The 23503-nt window shown below is 40.7% G+C and overlaps 1 protein-coding gene across 1 annotated transcript in view; it reads left to right on the forward strand.

Annotated features, from left to right (window-relative positions):
• Positions 1 to 23503, forward strand: part of ADSS2 (adenylosuccinate synthase 2) — a 306217-nt gene that overhangs the window by 246096 nt on the left and 36618 nt on the right. Inside the window, exon 11 of the mRNA XM_053711169.1 lies at positions 5330 to 5427. Within this exon, the coding sequence (XP_053567144.1) occupies positions 5330 to 5427 (98 nt within the window). The remainder of the gene's footprint in view (positions 1 to 5329; positions 5428 to 23503) is intronic.

Consider the following 23503-nt stretch of genomic DNA (forward strand, 5'->3'; position numbering starts at 1 on the left):
CAACTATGGAAGACCACCTCTAAAGCAGCACGGGGCCTGTGATTGAGATTGGAGCAAATGACGTACTCAGCAGAACTTAAATGACTACAATGTAGCTGCAATAGTGTAGGATAGGGATAACGCAACTGAGCAGAATATAACAACTACAAAGTGAGACTCAATAAATGGTAGGGCGCAACCTCGGCCGCTAGCAGCGCCCACAGTGCAGTGAAATGAAACTCGGTATCAAAATTATCAAGTCCCTACTTGTATTCTGGCATATGCTAGTAAGAGTAATGGAGTGATAAATGGCTTACATATATTAAAATAAAGAGTGTTAGAGAGTGTCTGGTGCACAAGCCATTAGCTTATCTCCACATCTCTGCTGTAGTCAGTGTGAGAGAAAAGAGATATATACATCAACATCACTGCCTTCAATTGCTGTACAAAGAAATAAAACGGATATATCGATGGTTTCACAGTGTAGTCAAAATCTCTGCAACTTAGCTCATTTAGCACTAACATAACATGCCCATCATTTGTCTGAATAGTGTCACATGAAGCCAGAAGCACATTATTTACACGTGGGCTCTCAAACAGCCCCACACTACCATAAAACTCTTAACTAGGTATTTATATTTATAGAATGGTAAAAACAGCACTATCTATATATTGATTGAGTACTTCCGTTCCCTCATAGCTATTACACATATAGCAATATGCAGCAATCCCAGAAATAGCAGTCCCATGCGCACTGAAAGGAATAACAATAATAGTGAAAAATAAGTGAAAATGGACTAGGGAAGCACAAAAAACCCTACAGAGTCGTTGCCTCTAGGATCCTCTATACACATGCGAAGATCTAGAGAGTCAAAATCAGTAAACTTGCATCTTAGTCAGCCAACCCCGGTACGATAACATTCATAGCGTCCCAGACACATCTCATTCTGTGGCTCCCAGGGCAACAGTACCTCCAAGAGAAGCGTCTCATGTAGATTCCATGTACTGTTGTAGAACTGCATGGCTGGGCATGATCTTTGGACTAGCTGTTTTAACAGCGCTATCGGGGGACATGACGTACCGGTGCTAGAACAACTTTGAGGAGTGTCTAAGACTTCCACCGCAACATCTGAATAGGCCAGTGCTGTGTCATCTTGTATGGTAAGCCTGGATGTCGCTCCGGAGCCATAACTGAAAGCAGGCAACCCAGGTGCTGCAGAATCAAGGGAGAAGCAAAATCTTCGATGGTCTCCTGACCCCCTGTTCTGTGCCCAGTTCAGCTGAGTCGGCTGTGCACTATACCGCGGTACCTCTTCAGTGGCTAAATGTGTGATAGCGATGGTGCCCAAAATAAGATCTCCCTTGTTTCGCTCTGCACTTACTTGGTCCGATTCGGTAGCGGGCATACAGTTAGAGGTAGGCTCAGGAAGAGTTTGAGTCAGGTGTGTTACTAGGAGTCGGAAGGAGGCCTCAATGCAGCCTAATGCGATAGTCTCCCAGTCCGCCATTTTCCCGCCAAACACAACAGATCCGCAGCCGGTATAACTCCTTGGTCTGTCTCAATAACCTAATTTAACAGGCTGAGAGGTAGTGCAAGTCCATCATGTAGGGACCAAAGCCCTATGAAGACTATCTTTGATCTTCCAGCCGCTGCAGTCTGTAACGGCCAGACCGTGTCCTGGGGCTTAACTTAATAAATATTGATCTTGAATGTCCAAGCTTGATTTAGTAAGATGCTATAAGATGAAATCTCACAGGGGCCATTGGCAAACCAGCAATTTTGTAGAAAAGATCATGTTCTGACCCCTATTATCTGAGTTGATATCAGGAGCACTTGCAATGTGCATCCGACATCTTGGGTAGTTGGCTCCGCCCCCTTGACTTGTCATTTTTGACAAGTATTGTTTTTAAAATATTTATTTTTTGTTTGTTAAAGCACCGTTTACATTTTGGCAAGATGGATAATATGGACGTCTATTAAAAGGACTCATGATAAAGCGTGAACCTGCTCTTTTACAGTACTTTTGCTATTATTATTGAGCTCATGTTTAGAAAGGTGCAATCCGTTTTGGTATTAAAATAATGTAGGCGCAAGCACCAGTAAAAGACATGTTGTGACTGTGTATGAAGGTGTGTCCCCTATAAAAACAGTCTCAAAACATCTTCTATGTAGATACAATGTTGCAATGGAGCAGGTTCATGCTTTACAATTGATGATATAAATCCTTTTAATAGAAACTCCATCCGGAAACAGTGTTTAATGAAATTGACAAAAACATTTTTTAACTATGTATATTTACTAAGATTAAAAGTGACAATATTAGCGATTCAGTAATTTTGTGCTGTATGCCCATCATGCCAACATACAAATGGCATTCAGAAGGTTTTGCAGTGGTGAGGATGGAAACCGATTGCAATAGGTGCCTTTTGAACTCATAATTGCTATCTCCTATTTGAAAACCTTTTAAAGTGATGGTAAACTCTGCAGCATAAAGTCACATTTACTGAAAGCTACTGTGATAACTGGCATATCGATCTGCTTTTAGCATTAAAAAGTCCACCTGTAATAATTATGGTTTTTGTCCGACTTCGTTAATTGCTGTAATGCAGCCTCTGTCACAGAAATTCTTTTTAGCTTCCTGGACTGGCAGTTGTTTTAGCCAATCGGAGCCTCACCATTTGCCCCATGTAAAGTATAGACAGCACGCTCCCATGCTTGTAACTCTGACTGCAAGAAGAACTGCGCAACTCGCTACTCCGTTTGCGCTACAGAAATCACTGTTTACTGTTTCTGACCTGCAAACAGCGTAGCGAGTTGCGCATGCGCAGTTCTTCTTGCAGTCAGAGTTACAAGCTCGGGAGCGTGCTGTCTATACTTTACATGGGGCGCATGGCGAGGCTCTGATTGGCTAAAACAACTGCCAGTCAAGGAAGCCAAAGAGAAATTATGTGACAGAGGCTGCATTACAGCAGTTAACGGAGCTGGACAAAAACCTTAATTATTACAGGTAGATTGGACTTTTTAATGCTAAAAGCAGATAGATATGCCAGCTAGCACAGTAGATTTCAGTATATGTGACTTTATGCTGCAGAGTTTACCATCACTTTAAGGAAGATGTTTGCACCGTTGGTGACAATCATGACAGTGCAAGTACCACTTGGAATCAAACATTTGCAGAAAGGGATCACTAGACAGCATTTGTAATTGATGGGGACCTGATGTGACTTTTGCAGTATGCCCATGATCCCAAGATACAAATGGCATTGATAGTTTGTAATAGGGGTTAATTTAAAAGATCTTTTACTGTAACCGTAAGAGGTGTTAAAGGACTATTATATGTGCCCGTTTTAGGTAACCTCCCATTTTCTATGCTGAGAACAGGTACTTAAATCAATATTCTACTCCAGAATTATTGTTGTTTAAAAAGATAGATAATCTCTATTACCCATTCTCAGTGCTGACTCATAAATAACTCCTTGAGTGAGCACAATGTTATCTATATGGCGCACATGAGCTATCTCCGTCTAGCTGTGAAAAACTGTCAAAATGCACTGAGGCAGCCTTCAATGGCTTAGAAATTAGAATATGAGCCTACCTAGGTTTAGCTTTCAACATACAATACCAAGAGAGAAAAGCAAATGTGATAAGTTTAATTTTGACTGTCACTTTAACACACTAAAATACTTTTGGGAACCTTGCTGTTAAAAGGTGTTTTGGCGACTGTGGGCTTTGAATGCACAAATCCATGGCATTTTGCATTATAATAGTTTGTGAAACTCAACAACCAATTCAAGTGGAAAGCAAAAATCAATTTTGGGAGCAAATCACCAATAGATTGTAATTGACCCCATACCTTCCAAAAGTAGACTTTTATTGTTTCCCTTTCATGGTAAGATTCGGTTTGGCCCAGGACTAGATGCAGTCATTGCTACAGTCACTTGAGGCAGAGGATAGATTACGTCAAGACAAAAAGTCCAAGGCTAGGAGCTGGCAATCCGGGCAATTTCTTTACTTTTGTCATTCCAACTCCACTTAAACTCAGAATTGTGGATCACCTAAGACTTCTTGGAATCTTAATACTGCCTGATCCAAGGCTAAGTAGGCCAAGAAGTCCACTCCTTCCTCTTAAGTCCACATGATGGTGAGGCCCATTCTTCAGAGATGATTAAATCTGGTAGGGGGCAGATTAATGATTTTCCGTTAGCTTTTGCAGAGGTCTGTGGCAGACTGTCCTTCAACAAATTTCTGAAAGTCCCAACATTCAAGATGGAGACTTTTTGCACTATACTTCCTTTAATGCAAGAGGGACAAGATGTCCACCACTGACTTAAAAGATGCTTATTTGAACAGGGAACATTTTACAGTTCCTCAGGTTTGCCTTTCTAAAAAGGCATCCAGGATATTTACTAAAATCTTGGGGCCTTGAATTTAAAGGGACAGTCTACACCAGAATATTTGTTTTAAAAGATAATCCCTTTATTACCCATTTCCCAGGTTTGCATAAACAACACTGTTATAGAAATATACTTTTTACCTCTGTGATTATCTTGTATCTAAGCCTCTGCAGACTGCCCCCTTATTTCAGTTCTTTTGACAGACTTGCATTTTAGCCAATCAGTGCTGGCTCCTAGGAACTTCACGTGCATGAGCACAGTGTTATCTATATGAAACACATGAATGAACGAACACCCTCTAATGGTGAAAAACTGTCAAAATGCCCTGAGATGAGAGGCGGCCGTCAAGGGCGTAGAAATTAGCATATGAATCTCCTAGGTATAACTTTCAACTAATAATACCAAGAGAACAAAGCAAAATTGGTCATAAAAGTAAATTGGAAAGCTGTTTAAAATGGCATTCCCTATTTAAATCATGAAAGTTTTTTTGGATTTGACTATCCCTTTAAATCTCCTACCTAGAAAAGCACTCTGCAGACTTCTCAGAGTGAACACTACACCATTTATTTCCCTAATTGGCTTTAACAGCTGCAAAACAATTTACTTTATACTAGCAATATGACCGTGGCTAGCATAGTTCTCTGCTGACTAAAGCTCCTCCAAATAAGGCAAATTATGGGTATTTTGTTTTAGCTATTTAGAAACAAATGCTGCAAAAACAATGTTAACTTGATTTAAAATTGTTTGGACTTGGTGGAAGTTATTCTATAGCAAGACAACAGAAATGTCTTGTAATTGAAATGTGTTTACTGTCCCTTTTGAAAACACCAAAAATAAAAACTTAACATATTTTATTTAAATAAATAATAAAAAAATCAAACTTGTTTGTGCAAAAGCAAGTTTATACATTTTATGCGTTAATTTTCTTTCTTTTTTCTTTTTCCTTTTAAAATAGGCTGGCCCTTACAAAACTTGATATTTTGGACTTGTTTAGTGAAATCAAAGTTGGTGTTTCCTACAGAATAGATGGCAAGACTATACCTCATTTTCCAGGTAAGCTGATGAACAGTTTCTGATTTCTGTAATGGCCATCAAAACACTACAACTGCTGTATACAGTGTACACTTCAAATATTTATATATATATATATATATTTCTCCAACATTGGTGTGTCCGGTCCACGGCGTCATCCATTACTTGTGGGAAATGTTCTCCCCCACAGGGAAAGGCAAGGAGAGCACACAGCAAGAGCTGTCCATATAGCTCCCCCTCTGGCTCCGCCCCCCAGTCATTCTCCTTGCCGCTCTGAACAAGTAGCATCTACCACGGGGATGGCGAGGAGTTTGTGGTGTTAGTTGTAGTTTTTTATTCTTCTATCAAGAGTTTGTTATTTTAAAATAGTGCTGGCTTGTACTATTTACTCTACAACAGAAAAGTGATGAAGATTTCTGTTTAAGAGGGCTAGGATTTTAGCACAAGTAACTAAAATCCATTACTGTTACCACGCAGGACTGTTGAAACAAGAGAACTTCAGTTGGGGGTAACAGTTTGCAGACTTATCTGCTTCAGGTATGACTAGTCTCCTAACAACACAGGCTAATGCTAGATGACAGTCATTTTTCCCCTCAGGGAAAACGGTAAGCCATTTTTCTTTCACCTCAGCAAAAAAGATAACAGGCTTCCCCTTTTTGATTTTTATGCTGGTAGACACTGTTAGGGGCTAAATCGATTGGTTTTTATTACAATATTATACCATTTGAAATATTTTATAAGCTCACATACACTTGGGAACGTTTTTTATTGATCTGGCTTGTTTTAGACACCTAAATCTAGTCAGGAAGGCCCCTTCACTCTAGTGTGCTGAGGGAGGAAGCCTCATTTTGGCACTTCAGCTGTGCAGTTGAATTTCAAGGCAGTGCATGCAGATTCATGTGAGAGGGTCCTGTGGTTCAGAAAGTGACTCCAAAAGGCTTTTTTCTGTGAATGGTGACCCCTAAGGAAGGTAAAAAGCTGCAGCAAGGCTGTAGCTGGGATTGTGGTGTGTAAAAACGGTTAAATCCAACAATTAGCTCCAGTTTGCTTGTTTTAAGAGCTAGAGTCTCCATATTTGCTGTGCAATACTTTCTAAGCATTTAGACACTGGGGTCCAAATTTCAGAAAAATCGGATATTGCCTTCATAGTTTTTTGAACATTCAGAAATAAATGTGTCATTTTATTATTTAAAGAGACAGTAACGTTTTTGTTTAAAATCGTTTTTATTGCATTGTTTGCCTGCCTAAATCTGTTTAACATGTCTGTTCCATCAGATAACCTATGTTCTGTGTGTATAGAGACAAATGTGTTTGTGATAATTGCGCCATAGCGTCCAAACAAAATCAGGACAGCTCTGTTATTTTTCATAATGTTGCCCAAGATGATTTATCTAATGAAGGTAGTGGGGATAGCTCTACATCCTCTCCTTCTTTGTCTACACCAGCTTTGCCCGCGCAGGCGACACCTAGCGCGCCAGTGCTTATTTCTATGCAACAATTATCAGCAGTAGTGGATAATTCTATAGCAAATCTTTTATCCAAACTGCCAGTTTTTCAGAGAAAGCGTGATTGTTCAGTTTTAAATACAGATAAAAAGGATGAACAATCTGAGGGTGAAATTTCAGACTCAGGAAAAAATTCTCAACAGGCAGAACCTGATTTAGTGGCATTTAAGTTTAAGCTAGAACATCTCCGCGCTTTGCTTAAGGAGGTATTAGCTACTCTGGATGACTGTGATTCCATGGTAGTACCAGAGAAGTTGTGCAAATTGGACAAATTTTTAGAGGTCCCAGTGCACGATGATGCTTTTCCAATACCTAAGAGGGTAGCGAACATAGTGGAAAAGGAGTGGGAGAAGCCAGGTGTACCCTTTGCCCCACCTCCTATATTTAAGAAAATGTTTCCCATAGTAGACCCTAGAAGGGACGCATGGCAAACGGTCTTGAAGGTTGAGGGAGCTGTTTCAACACTAGCGAAGCGCACAACTATTCCTATAGAGGACAGCTGCGCTTTCAAAGATCCTATGGATAAAAAATTGGAAGGATTGCTTAAAAAGATTTTTGTTCAGCAAGGGTTCATCCTTCAACCAGCTACGTGTGTTATTACTGTCACTTCAGCGGCGTCCTTTTGGTTCAAAGAACTAGAAAGGTCGCTCCAGAAAGAGACTTCCTATGAAGAAGTCATGGACAGAATTCATGCATTAAAGTTAGCTAATTCCTTTATATTGGATGCCGCCTTTCAAATAACGAAATTGGCGGCGAAAAACTCAGGTTTTGCTATAGTAGCGCGGAGGGCGCTTTGGCTAAAATCCTGGTCGGCAGACGTGTCGTCCAAGACTAAGTTACTGAATATTCCTTTCAAGGGTAACACCCTTTTTGGGCCGGAATTGAAGGAAATTATTTCAGACATCACTGGGGGTAAGGGCCATGCCCTCCCACAGGATAGGCCTTTTAAGGCTAAGAACAAGTCTAATTTTCGTTCCTTTCGCAATTTCAGGAACGGACCGGCTAATAACTCCACTGCCGCTAGACAAGAAGGTAACGCGGCCCAGCCCAAACCCGCTTGGAAGCCCATGCAAGGCTGGAACAAGGGTAAACAAACCAAGAAACCTGCTGCTGCTACCAAGACAGCATGAAGGGGTAGCCCCCAATCCAGGACCGGATCTGGTAGGGGGCAGACTATCTCTCTTCGCTCAGGCTTGGGCAAGAGATGTTCTGGATCCCTGGGCACTAGAGAGAGTTTCCAAGGGATACCTGTTAGAATTCAAGGGACTTCCTCCAAAGGTAAGGTTCCACCTGTCTCGCTTATCTTCAGACCAGATAAAGAAACAGGCATTCTTACATTGTGTAAGAGACCTATCAAAGATGGGAGTGATAAACCCAGTCCCCTCCGGGGAACAAGGTCTAGGGTTTTACTCAAACCTGTTTGTGGTTCCCAAAAAAGAGGGAACTTTCAGGCCAATTCTGGATTTAAAGATATTAAACAAGTTCCTCAGAGTTCCATCCTTCAAGATGAAAACCATTCGGACAATCTTACCAACAATCCAGCAGGGTCAATTTTTGACTACCGTGGATCTGAAGGATGCGTATCTGCATATCCCAATCCACAAATCTCATCATCAGTTCCTGAGGTTCGCCTTTCTGGACAAACATTACCAGTTTGTGGCTCTTCCATTCGGTTTAGCCACCGCTCCCAGAATTTTCACAAAGGTGCTAGGGTCCCTTCTAGCGGTCCTAACACCGAGGGGCATCGCTGTAGCACCTTATCTAGACGACATCCTAATCCAAGCGTCGTCTCTTTCCAAAGCGAGGGCTCATACAGACATTGTGTTGGCTTTTCTCAGATCTCACGGGTGGAAAGTGAACATAGAAAAAAGTTCACTGTCACCGTCCACAAGGGTTCCTTTTCTGGGAACAATAATAGATTCTGTGGAAATGAAGATCTTTCTCACAGACGTCAGAAAGACAAAGCTTCTAAAAGCTTGTCGAGTTCTTCACTCTATTCCTCAACCCTCCATAGCTCAATGCATGGAAGTAATAGGACTAATGGTCGCAGCAATGGATGTGGTTCCTTTTGCTCGAATTCATCTAAGACCATTACAGCTGTGCATGCTCAATCAGTGGAATGGGGACTATACAGACTTGTCTCCCCAAATTCAAGTAGACCAGGTAACCAGGGACTCACTTCTCTGGTGGTTGACCCAGGATCACCTGTCTCAGGGAATGAGTTTCCGCAGACCGGAGTGGGTCATCGTCACGACCGACGCCAGCCTCTTGGGGTGGGGCGCGGTCTGGGACTCTCTGAAAGCTCAGGGCCTATGGTCGCGGGAAGAGTCGCTTCTCCCGATAAACATTTTGGAACTAAGAGCTATATTCAATGCGCTCCTGGCTTGGCCTCAGCTAGCGGAAGCCAGGTTCATAAGATTTCAGTCGGACAACATAACGACTGTTGCGTACATCAATCATCAGGGGGGAACAAAGAGTTCCCTAGCGATGAAGGAAGTAACCAAGATAATCCAATGGGCAGAGAATCACTCCTGCCATCTATCTGCTATTCACATCCCAGGAGTAGACAACTGGAAGGCGGACTATTTGAGTCGTCAGACTTTCCATCCGGGGGAGTGGGAACTCCATCCGGAGGTCTTTGCTCAGTTAACCCAATTATGGGGCATTCCAGACATGGATCTAATGGCGTCCCGTCAAAACTTCAAGATTCCTTGCTACGGGTCCAGATCCAGGGATCCCAAGGCGACTAGTGGATGCATTAGTGGCGCCTTGGTCGTTCAACCTAGCATATGTGTTTCCACCGTTTCCTCTCCTCCCCAGGCTCATAGCCAGGATCAAACAGGAGAAGGCCTCGGTGATTCTGATAGCTCCTGCGTGGCCACGCAGGACTTGGTATGCAGACCTGGTGAATATGTCATCGGCTCCACCATGGAAGCTACCTTTGAGACAGGACCTTTTAGTACAAGGTCCATTCGAACATCCAAATCTAGTTTCTCTGCAGCTGACTGCTTGGAAATTGAACGCTTGATTTTATCCAAGCGTGGGTTTTCAAATTCTGTGATTGATACTCTGGTCCAAGCCAGAAAACCTGTGACTAGAAGGATTTACCATAAAATATGGAAAAAATATATCTGTTGGTGTGAATCCAAAGGATTCTCCTGGAGTAAGATTAAAATTCCAAAGATTCTCTCCTTTCTCCAAGAAGGTTTGGATAAAGGATTGTCAGCTAGTTCTCTAAAAGGACAGATTTCTGCATTATCCGTCTTGTTGCACAAACGACTGGCAGCTTTGCCAGATGTACAAGCTTTTGTTCAAGCCTGTTTACAGACCCATGACTCCTCCTTGGAGTCTAAATTTAGTTCTTTCAGTTCTTCAAGGGGTTCCGTTTGAACCTTTACATTCCATAGATATTAAGTTACTATCTTGGAAAGTTCTGTTTTTGGTTGCTATTTCTTCTGCTAGAAGAGTTTCTGAATTATCTGCTTTGCAGTGTGATCCACCCTATCTGGTGTTCCATTCAGATAAGGTTGTTTTGCGTACTAAGCCTGGTTTTCTTCCAAAAGTTGTTTCCAACGAGAACATCAACCAGGAAATAGTTGTTCCTTCTTTGTGTCCGAATCCAGTTTCAAAGAAGGAACGTTTATTACACAATTTAGATGTTGTTCGTGCTTTAAAGTTCTATTTAGAAGCAACAAAAGATTTTAGACAAACCTCATCCTTGTTTGTCGTTTACTCTGGTAAGAGGAGAGGTCAAAAAGCTACTGCTACCTCTCTCTCTAACCCTAACCCTGAAAAGCATTATCCGCTTGGCTTATGAGACTGCCGGACGGCAGCCTCCTGACCGTATCACAGCTCACTCTACTAGGGCTGTGGCTTCCACATGGGCCTATAAGAACGAGGCTTCTGTTGACCAGATATGTAAGGCAGCGACTTGGTCTTCTCTGCACACTTTTGCCAAATTCTACAAATTTGATATTTTTGCTTCTTCGGAGGCTGTTTTTGGGAGAAAGGTTTTGCAAGCCGTGGTGCCTTCTGTTTAGGTAACCTGATTTGCTCCCTCCCTTCATCCGTGTCCTAAAGCTTTGGTATTGGTTCCCACAAGTAATGGATGACGCCGTGGACCGGACACACCAATGTTGGAGAAAACAGAATTTATGCTTACCTGATAAATTACTTTCTCCAACGGTGTGTCCGGTCCACGGCCCGCCCTGGTTTTTTTTAATCAGGTTGAAAATCTTTTTCTTTATACACTACAGTCACCACGGCACCCTATAGTTTCTCCTTTTTCTCCTAACCGTCGGTCGAATGACTGGGGGGCGGAGCCAGAGGGGGAGCTATATGGACAGCTCTTGCTGTGTGCTCTCCTTGCCTTTCCCTGTGGGGGAGAACATTTCCCACAAGTAATGGATGATGCCGTGGACCGGACACACCGTTGGAGAAAGTAATTTATCAGGTAAGCATAAATTCTGTATATATACATACATACATACATTAAGGGTTAAATATAATGATTCAATTATTTCTAGACCTTTGTTGTGATCTATTACCTATATTTATAGGAGGCAAAAAAATCTGTTTATAGTGTGTCTGACAATGTTTTAATAAGGGTGTGTTTTAGTGTAGGTATATTTAGGGTTAGGACAGCTAGGCCCCTGTATGTGTATGCATAGAATCCAAACTAATACTTGATCTGTTTGGATACAAGATTCTTGTCTGTTTTCTGTCCTGATAAAGACACCAACAGGTGCTAAAACATGATTTCAGTATATTTGAGTGTAATTTGAATAAGTCCTATGAGTGTATGTTTACATATTTATACTCATACACATTTTATTTTCGCATAAGCATTTATAGCCTCCTGCATGATTCATGTTAGCTTTTCCTGTTTAGTCATCTAGCGATAATAAATATTGCTTGTAGTCTTTTGAATACAAAGCATACCAAAGAGGGCTGTAGACAATTTGTATAATCAGCAGGAAATGTGATGGTAATAGGCTAGACTCTGTGACTCTTAGTTAGGGAAATTTTTACTCTTAATAGATCCTACAGAGAAAAGTTTGAATATTTACTCCAAAAAAAATTCTGATATTGTAAGAACACTTGCTATATGAAAATTCGATGTTTAAATTCAAAGTCTATTTTGGAGAGAGTATGATTTTAAATAGGGAATCCTTCCAATGAAATGTAAATTAGTGTCCCTTTTCTCTTTAATATGGGAGATAGGGACTTTGTGCCCCTCCCCCTTAATCACTGTTCTCTAAATATCAAGGTGTTTAACACAGTTACCACCTTCAAAGCAGAGCAGGTTGTGAACTTAACAGCCCCAAATATCTGATGACAAGTGACCTTTCTCAAGGGATCACTAGTCTCTTTAGGCCAAACTGGGGTAAATTATAAAGACTGTGGTCGCCCATCATTCTACAGCTCTATCTTCTATTCTTTGAAATAAGGGTTTGTGTCTGTGTACATAGATTTGCAGAGGAACAATGGGATTAAGGTATATTTCTCAATTTAGTATGTTTATTTTATAAGATTGTTGCTGCGAAGAAGAGGCATGTTATCTCTGCAGACACAGATTCACAATTTTGAGAACTGAAAAAAACGAGCATTACAGATATCTTCTAGATAGAAAAATTTACCCAAAATGATTTTACTACTACTGGAAGAGCATAAAATTGTGAATGGATTAATTGAATTCATTTACAAAAATAATGTAAGCCTCATGCTACATAATTTAAAAACTAATTGTTCATTTTTTAAATTATAATGTATCTTAAATACAAAACTATCATTATATTATTATTATTTTTTTCCCCCTCCAAAGTACATTTTTAGTTCTGTACATTTTTAGTTCTGTGCATTTTTATAGATAGTTAGTAATGGGGTTGGTTACCTATATTTCCTTCTTTTGTCAGTGAGAGTCCACAAGAACATTCATAACCTATGGGAAATACTATTCCTGGCCACCAGGAGGAGGCAGACACACCCAAACTAGTCTCTCTCTCTCTCTCTCTCTCTCTCTCTCTCTCTCTCTCTCTGTGTGTGTGTCTCTCTCTCTCTGTCTCTCTTTCTCTTTCATTCATTCATAATATAAAAAGTCTACACACCTCTGTTAAAATGTCATGTTTCTGTGATGTAAAAAAATGAGACAAAGATAAATAATTTCAGAACTTTTTCCACCTTTAATGTGACCTATAAACTGTACAACTCAACTGCAAAACAAACTAAAATCTTTTAGATAGAGGGAAGTCGAAATAAAAAAACTAAAAAAATATGGTTGTATAAGTGTGCACACCCTTAAACTAATACTTTGTTGAAGCACCCTTTGATTTTATTACAGCACTCAGTTTTTTTTGGCTATGAGTTTTTCAGCATGGCACATCTTCACTTGGCAAAATTTGCCCACTCTTCTTTGCAAAAATCTGTCAGATTGTGAGGGCATCTCTTGTGCACAGCCCACTTAAGATCACCCCACAGATTTTCGATTGGATTCAGGTCTGGGCTCTGACTGGGCCATTCCAAAACTTTAATCATCTTCTGGTGAAGCCATTCCTTTGTTGATCTGGATGTATACTTTGGGGCGTTGTCATGCATAAAGATGAAGTTCCTCTTCATGTTCAGCTTTCTAGCAGAAGCCTGAAGGTTTTGTACCAATATTGTCTGGTATTTGGAACTGTTCATAATTCCCTCTACCTTGACTAAGGCTGAAGAAAAACAGACCCAAAGCATGATGCTGCCAACAAAATACATCACTGTGGGTATGGTGTTCTTTTGGTTATATGCAGTGTTGTTTTTGCGCCGAACATATCTTTTGGAATTATGGCCAAAAAGTTTAATCTTGGTTTCATCAAACCAGAACACCCTTTGTGAAATGCTTTTGGGAGACTTCAAATTTGTTTTTGCAAAATTTAGCTGGGCTTGGATGTTCTTTTTTGTAGAAAAGGCTTCCGTCTTACCACTCTACCCCATAGCCCAGACATATGAAGAATACGGGCGATTGTTGTCACATGCACCACACAGCCCAAGTCTACCCCTCTTGTCTCTTGTGCCTGCATGGTTTGCCGGGTCCCTCGGCCTCCGGGGGCTCTGTTCCTCAGGAGGCACCTTCCCAATCGCAAGTGATCCTGACTTTGATGTCTCCTTCGCGCAGGGTGGATTGTTTTACCCCGGAGATGGCGGGACATTTCTTTCATGTAATTGGCAAGAGTCCATGAGCTAGTGACGTATGGGATATACATTCCTACCAGGAGGGGCAAAGTTTCCCAAACCTCAAAATGCCCATAAATACACCCCCCACCACACCCACAATTCAGTTTGACAAACTTTGCCTCCTATGGAGGTGGTGAAGTAAGTTTGTGCTAGATTTCTACGTTGATATGCGCTTCTCAGCATGCTGAAGCCCGTTTCCTCTCAGAGTGCAGTGAATGACAGAGGGATGTGAAGGGAGTATTACTTATTGAATGCAATGATCATCCTAACGGGGATCTATTTCATAGGTTCTCTGTTCTCTGTTATCGGTCGTAGAGATTCATCTCCTACCTCCCTTTTCAGATCGACGATATACTCTTATATGCCATTACCTCTGCTGATTCTCGTTGCAGTACTGGTTTGGCTATCTACTTTATGTAGATGAGTGTCTTTTGGTAAGTATGTTTTCTTTTATTTATGACACTCTCAGCTATGGTTTGGCACTTTTATATGTAAAGTTCTAAATATATGTTTTATACTTCTATTTGCCATGATTCAGGTTAATCAGTATATTTCTTTCTTACAGACTGTCGGTTTCATTTTGGGAAATGCATATGAATAAAAAAATTTCTTACCTGAAAATTTTTCAAATTGACTTTTTTTCTAAATTGCTGGTTGTTAGGCTCGCAGGAGCACAAAATGCATTTTTTCCCATTCCTGAAACTGTCATATAAGGAAATCGATAATTTTGCTTTATATGTTGTTTTTTCTATTACATATTGCAAGATGTCTCTATCTGACCCTGTCTCAGAATCTACTTCTGGAATGCTGCGGCCTGATGTTGGTTCTACCAAAGCTAAGTGCATTTGTTGTAAACTTGTGGTAACTGTTCCTCCGGCTGTAGTTTGTGTTAGTTGTCATGATAAACTTTCAAAAGCAGACAATGTTTCCATCAGTAGTAATCCATTACCTGTTGTTGTTCCTTCAACATCTAATGATCAGGATATTCCTGTTAATGTGAGAGAATTTGTTTCTAATTCTATTCAGAAGGCCCTGTCTGTTATACCACCTTCTAATAAACGTAAAAGGTCTTTTAAAACTTCTCATAAATTCGATGAATTTTTAAATGACCGCCAGCATTCTGATTTATCTATCCCTGATGAGGATCTGTCTGGTTCAGAAGATTCTGCCTCAGATATTGACACTGACAAATCTTCATATTTATTTAAAATGGAGTATATTCGTTCTTTATTAAAAGAGGTGTTGATTGCATTAGATATGGAGCAGTCTAGTCCTCTTGATATTAAAACCAGTAAACGTTTAAATTCGTTTTTTAAACCTCATGTAGTTATTCCAGAGGTTTTTCCAGTTCCTGATGCCATTTCAGATGTAATTTCTAGGGAATGGAATAGTCTGGGTACTTCATTTACTCCTTCAAGGTTTAAAAGACTGTACCCTTTGCCGACTGATAGATTGGAGTTTTGGGAAAAGATTCCCAAAGTTGATGGGGCTATCTCTACTCTTGCTAAGCGTGCTACTATTCCTACGGCAGTTAGTACTTTTTTAAATATCCTTTAGATAGGAAGCTTGAATCTTATCTAAGGAAGGCTTATTTATGTTCAGGTAATCTTCTTAGGCCTGCTATTTCTTTGGCTGATGTTGCTGCGGCTTCAACTTTTTGGTTGGAAACTTTAGCGCAACAAGTACCAGATCCTAATGTGTATAGCATTGTTAAGCTAATTCAACATGCTAATAATTTCATTTGTGATGCCATTTTTTATATCATTAGAATTGATGTCAGGTATATGTCTTTAGCTATTTTAGCTAGAAGAGCTTTATGGCTTAAATCTTGGAATGCGGATATGACTTCTAAGTCAACGTTGCTATCTCTTTCTTTCCAAGGTAATAAATTGTTTGGTTCTCTGTTGGATTCTATCATTTCAACTGTCACTGGGGGGAAGGGAGCCTTTTTGCCTCAGGATAAAAAATCTAAGGGTAAATGTAGGGCTGCTAACCGTTTTCGTTCCTTTCGTCAGAATAAGGAACAGTAACCTGACCCTTCCCCTAAAGGATAAAATGAGAATAAACCCAGGCGCCAGACAAACGGAGGCTAAGGTTGATTAAAATAGATAAATTATATTTAATACCCAATGGTTAAAATGTATTTAAAACAATATTATAAACAGCAGTGGATCCACGCATAAATTTAAACAAAGTAGCATAAAACCAATACAAAATGACATAAAACTTAAAACAAAATAGCATACAAATTACAATTGATAATATGATAAATTCTGCAGCAATGTATGCCTATTAAACCAATCCAGACTGGCAAGTGTAGGTGCAAGTGCAAAAAATATGTGAAGAACTCGCAAAAAAATGCACAAAAAATATATATATCCATCTGCTCACCTTTAATCCTAATATAGATACTAAACCTACTTCCCCCTCTCGCCCCCGCACCAGCAGAAATCTGCACACTGTGGACGCTCCCCAACTCTCCAATCTTATTCAACTATGCCTCCCCCACACTTCCACGATATCCTGCCCTGACCTTGCTATAACCCACTATAACAATACTCTTTCTGCTGCACTTGACACTCTCGCTCCACCCCAACCTCGCAAAGCCCCACGTCGTCAGCTCCAACCCTGGCACTCCCAACAAACGCGTCACCTACAAAAATGCTCCCGCACTGCTGAGCGTGCCTGGAGGAAATCCCGCTCTGAACATGATTTCATGCACTATAAGTTCATTCTCTACTCTTACACCTCTGCCCTTCGCTTAGCTAAGCAAACCTACTTCTCCTCTCTTATATCCACTCACTCCTCAAACCCTAAAAGACTCTTCTCTATTTTCTACTCTCTCCTCTACCAACCTGCACCAACCCCCGCATCTGCATTCAGTGCTCAAGACCTCGCTGACTATTTTCTCAATAAAACACTTGCAATCCGAGGAAACATCCCAACACAAACCTGCAATCTCCCAACTCCGCTCCCAGTCACCCCCTCTGCCACTCTCTGCACCCTCCTCCCAACCACTGAGAGTGAAGTGGCTTCCCTTTTGTCTTCCTCACACCTCACTACCTGCCCACTTGACCCTATTCCTTCACATCTAATTCCTCCTCTGTCTACCACCCTCACTCCGGCTCTTACTCACATATTTAACCTATCCCTTTCTACCGGCTCATTCCCTGCCTCCTTCAAACATGCGAAGGTCACCCCCATCCTCAAAAAACCCTCCCTCGACCCTAACTCCCCTGCAAACTACCGCCCCATATCACTGCTCCCACTAGCTTCAAAACTCCTCGAAAAACTAGTTTTCAATCGCCTAACCCACTTCCTGTCCTTCAACTCATTGCTTGACCCCCTGCAATCTGGCTTCCGTCCCCAACACTCAACTGAAACTGCTCTCACCAAGGTTACTAACGATCTCCTTTCTGCTAAAAACAAAGGCTACTACTCTATACTCATCTTACTTGACCTATCTGCTGCCTTTGACACTGTTGACCATCCCCTTCTCCTACATTCTCTCAGTTCTCTTGGTCTCTGTGACACTGCCCTCTCCTGGATTCACTCTTATCTCTCTAACAGATCCTTCTCAGTCTCTTTTGCTGGTGACTCCTCCTCTCTATTGCCCCTGTCTGTTGGAGTACCTCAAAGCTCTGTCCTGGGTCCTCTACTCTTCTCTATTTACACTTCTTCACTGGGTAAACTTGTCAACAGCTATGGCTTCAGCTATCGCCTCTATGCTGATGATACCCAGATCTACCTTTCCACCCCTGCACTCTCTCCTTCTGTCAACTCTCACATCAGCGACTGCTTATCTGGCATTTCTTCCTGGATGGCCTCTCACCACCTAAAAATAAATATGTCCAAGACCGAACTACTTCTAATCCCCCCCTCTAGCTCCACTCCCGTCTCTAATTTCTCTATCACTGTTGGCGGCACCACTATCTCCCCATCACCCCAAGTCCGCTGCCTCGGAGTCATGCTTGACTCAAATCTGTCCTTCATTCCCCACATCCAACTGATCTCTTCATCCTGCCCCAATCACCTACGCAATATCTCCAAAATTCGCCCGTTTCTGAGTGCTGAAACTACCAAACAGCTCATCCACTCCCTGGTAATTTCCCGACTTGACTACTGTAACAACTTACTAACTGGCCTCCCTCTCTCCCCTCCAATCCGTCCTAAATGCATCCGCCAGACTAATCCACCTCTCTCGACGCTCTGTTTCTGCTGCGCCTCTCTGTGAGTCCCTTCACTGGCTCCCCATTCACAACAGAGTTAAATTCAAAATTCTCACCCTGACCTACAAAGCCCTCACCAATGCTGCCCCACCCTACCTGTCCTCACTCATCAACAAATATACTCCTGCCCGTCCCCTAAGATCCAACAACGACCTGCTTCTTGCATCCTCTACCATCACCTCCTCTCATTCTAGACTACAGGACTTCTCTCGTGCGGCACCAACCCTCTGGAAAGCACTTCCTCGAGATGTCAGACTTGCCCCTAACCTCTCCTCCTTTAAACGTTCCCTAAAGACCTTTCTGTTCAGGGAAGCTTATCACCCGACTTATTAACAAACTAACCAATTAACTAACAGTTGCCCTCTATCTCCTCACTAATATCATTCTCACCTCTGCAGTCCCCACCTCCTGTTTCCAATCCTCCTACCCATCTAGATTGTAAGTTCCCATGGGAACAGGGCCCTCAACTCCCCCTGTATTTGTCTATAAAATTTTGTGTCTTATCGTATTGTTTCTCCACTGTACTGTTATCCTTGTACCCATGGGCAGCGCTGCGGAATCTGTTGGCGCTTTATAAATAAAGAATAATAATAATAATATTCAAATAATAGTCCAAAATATAAGTCCAAAATCACAAAATATAAAAAAATGGCAAAACATATCCACAAATGGTGTGTGATAGTTAGTGGTGTTGATCCTGTGGAATAATGTAGTGAAGAAACCGCAAACAGAAAAACAATGAAAGTGATATCCAAAAAAATGTGAATAAATTGTTGTGAGTGTGTTCAATGCTGATGCTGCTGGTGACTGCCCCTAGAGATGGCGATATCAACAGGGTGCTGGGCCAAAATATGAATGCTGTGAGGGAAAACCTGTCAAAAAAAGATATAACAAATGTGTAGAACTATCAAAAAGGAATCTTCCAACTGAAATAATGCTTACCAGTGCAGGTCTATGCGTTTCGGCCCTCTCTAGGCCTTTATCAAGACTGGTTTAATGTATAAACTGATGGCCTTATATATGTATTGATCACTAACAACCGGAAGTCTCCCAAGGAAACCGTTTCCGGTTTGGCGATATTTTGTATTACAAAAAACAACCCTTATGCCTTTTAAAGATGCATTTACCTGTGGGCATATAGATTATATTAATAAAATTTACAGAAGACAACTCAAAAAGATATTTCGGCTAATATCATTCGTATATATTTTATGCCTCCGTGTATCACTGACGTCATTTCCGGTGGGGGAAATTCACGGCATAATCTTTGGATCTGTACTTCATCCAAAAAGTCTGTCATTAATATGTATTATGGAAATATTTAATTTAATAAATCAAATCCGTTGCTAAATTTAGAGTTTAACAGCTCCAATTGAATGTCAAAAATAGGCCGACAGTTAATATTGCTTATAGCGACAAGCACCTTACAATCACTATAGTTAATTATAGCATACATTCTCCGCTCTTAAAGATCCCCCTCAAGTATTATCGGCATTTTATTTAAAAGTTTGGAATTTAGGATTAACATCGTTATACTCAATTACTATTGCATATAATGACAAGTATTTTCATGATCACTACATCCAATCAGAGAGCACGCAACAAACACACCCCTGTATACCCCAAGCCAGCGAATAGTAAGTCATATAGGCGTGACGTCACGACCAATAGGGGCATTTGGAACTCGGCCTAATTTTGACATTCATTTGGAGTGGTTAAACTCTAAATTTAGCAACGGATTTGATTTATTAAATTAAATATTTCCATAATACATATTAATGACATAGACTTTTTGGATGAAGTACAGATCCAAAGATTATGCCGTGAATTTTCCCCACCGGAAGTGACGTCAGTGATACACAGAGGCAGAAAATATATACAAATGATATTAGCCGAAATATCTTTTTGAGTTGTCTTCTGTAAATTTTATTAATATAATCTATATGCCCACAGGTAAATGTATCTTTAAAAGACATAAGGGTTGTTTTTTGTAATACAAAATATTGCCAAACCGGAAACGGTTTCCTTGGGAGACTTCAGTTTGTTAGTGATCAATACATATATAAGGCCATCAGTTTATACATTAAACCAGTCTTGATAAAGGCCTAGAGAGGGCCAAAACGCGTAGACCTGCACTGGTAAGCCTTATTTCAGTTGGAAGATTCCTTTTTGATAGTGCTAAACATTTGTTATATCTTTTTTTGACAGGTTTTCCCTCACAGCATTCATATTTTGGCCCAGCACCCTGTTGATATCGCCATCTCTAGGGTTAGTCACCAGCAGCATCAGCATTGAACACACTCACAACAATTTATTCACATTTTTTGGATATCACTTTCATTGTTTTTCTGTTTGTGGTTTCTTCACTACATTATTCCACAGGATCAACACCACTAACTATCACACACCATTTGTGGATATTTTTTGCCATTTTTTGATATTTTGTGATTATGGACTTATATTTTGGACTATTATTTGAATATATTTTTTGTGCATTTTTTGTGAGTTCTTCACATATTTTTTGCACTTGCACCTACACTTGCCAGTCTGGATTGGTTTAATAGGCATACATTGTTGCAGAATTTATCAGATTATCAATTGTAATTTGTATGCTATTTTATTATTAGTTTTATGCTACTTTGTTTAAGTTTATGCGTGGATCCACTGCTGTTTATAATATTGTTTTAAATACATTTTAACCATTGGGTATTAAATATAATCTATCTATTTTAATCAACCTTAGCCTCCGTTTGTCTAGCGCCTGGGTTTATTCTCATTTTATCCTTTGATTTACGATAGTGATAGCTAGGTATCACTGACCTGGGCATATAAGGTTTAGCTGGCGCTGGGGTATACATCTTTTAACACTGTGCTCCTTCCCCTAAAGGAACGGTTTCCAATTGGAAGCCTTCTCCAGTCTGGAATAAATCCAAGCCTTTTAGAAAATCAAGACCAGCCCCCAAGTCCGCATGAATACAAACATTCAAAATGGTGACTATAAGGACTATTCTGCCTTTTGTTCAGCAAGGGCATTATATGTCCACAATAGACTTACAGGATGCTTATCTTCATATTCCGATTCATCCAGATCACTATCAGTTCCTGAGATTCTCTTTTCTAGACAAGCATTACCAATTTGTTGCTCTTCCTTTTGGCCTAGCAACGGCTCCAAGGATCTTTTCAAAGGTTCTCAGTGCCCTTCTCTCTGTAATCAGAGAGCGGGGTATTGCGGTGTTTCCTTATTTGGACGATATCTTGGTACTTGCTCAGTCTTTACATTCTGCAGAATCTCACACGAATCAACTTGTGTTGTTTCTTCAAAAACCTTGTTGGAGGATCAATTTACCTAAGAGTTTCTTGATTCCTCAGACAAGGGTAACCTTTTTAGGATTCCAAATAGATTCAGTATCTATGACTTTGTCTTTAACCTTCAGTCTCAGTCATTCCCTTCAGTAGCTATGTGCATGGAGGTTTAAGGTCTCATGACTGCAGCATCAGAAGCGATCCCCTTTGCTCGTTTTCACATGAGACCTCTTTAGCTTTGTATGCTGAACCAATGGTGCAGGGATTATACAAAGATATCACAATTAATATCCTTAAATCCCAATATTCGACTGTCTCTGACTTGGTGGTTAGATCACCACCGTTTGGTTCAGGGGGCCTCTTTTCTTCGTCCAACCTGGACTGTGATTTCAACAGATGCAAGTCTTTCAGGTTGGGGAGCTGTCTGGGGATCTCTGACAGTGCAGGGGGTTTGGAAATCTCAAGAGGCGAGATTACCAATCAATATTTTGGAACTCTGTGCGATTCTCAGAGCTCTCCAGTTCTGGCCTCTTCTGAAGAGAGAACAGTTTATTTGTTTTCAGACAGACAATGTCACAACCGTGGCGTATGTCAATCAACAAGGTGGGACTCACAGTCCTCAAGCTATGAAAGAAGTATCTCCGATACTTGCATGGGCGGAATCCAGCTCCCGTCTAATCTCTGCGGTCCATATCCCAGGTATAGACAATTGGGAAGCAGATTATCTCAGTCGCCAGACTTTACATCCGGGAGAATGGTCTCTTCACCCAAATGTATTTCTTCAGATTGTTCAGATGTGGGGGCTTCCAGAAATAGATCTGATGGCTTCTCATCTAAACAGGAAACTTCCCAGGTATCTGTCCAGGGATCCTCAGGCGGAAGCAGTGGATGCGTTGTCACTTCCTTGGAATTATCAACCTGCTTATATCTTTCCGCCTCTAGTTCTTCTTCCAAGAGTGATTTCCAAAATCATAATGGAGCGTTCATTTGTACTGCTGGTGGCTCCAGCATGGCCACACAGGTTTTGGTATGCAGATCTTGTTCGGATGTCCAATTGCCAACCTTGGCCACTTTCGTTAAGGCCAGACCTATCTCAAGGTCCATTTTTCCATCAGGATCTCAAATCTTTAAATTTGATGGTATGGAGATTGAACGCTTAGTGCTTAGTCATAGTTTTCTCTGACTCAGTGAGTAATTCTATGTTGCAGGCTCGCAAATCTGTGTCTAGAAAGATTTACTACCGATTTTGGAAGACTTACATTTCATGGTGTTCTTCTCATAAATTCTCTTGGCATTCTTTTAGAATTCCTAGAATTTTACAGTTTCTTCAGGATGGTTTGGATAAGGGTTTGTCTGCAAGTTCCTTGAAAGGACAAATCTCTGCTCTTTCTGTTCTGTTTCACAGAAAGATTGCTAATCTTCCTGATATTCATTGTTTTGTACAGGCTTTGGTTCGCATCAAACCTGTCATTAAGTCAATCTCTCCTCCTTGGAGTCTTAATTTGGTTTTGAGAGCTTTACAGGCTCCTCCGTTTGAGCCTATGCATTCTCTGGACATTAAATTACTTTCTTGGAAAGTATTGTTTCTTTTGGCCATCTCTTCTGCTAGAAGAGTTTCTGAATTATCTGAATCGCCTTTTCTGATTTTTCATCAGGATAAGGCGGTTTGGCGGACTTCATTAAAATTTTTACCTAAAGTTGTGAATTCCAACAACATTGGTAGAGAAATTGTTGTCCCTTCGTTGTGTCCTAATCCTAAGATTTCTTTGGAAAGATATTTGCATTCTTTGGATGTGGTAAGAGCTTTAAAATATTAAGTTGAAGCTACTAAAGATTTCAGAAAGACTTCTA

The sequence above is a fragment of the Bombina bombina genome, chromosome 4, assembly GCF_027579735.1.
Source record: "Bombina bombina isolate aBomBom1 chromosome 4, aBomBom1.pri, whole genome shotgun sequence".
NCBI lineage: Eukaryota > Metazoa > Chordata > Amphibia > Anura > Bombinatoridae > Bombina > Bombina bombina.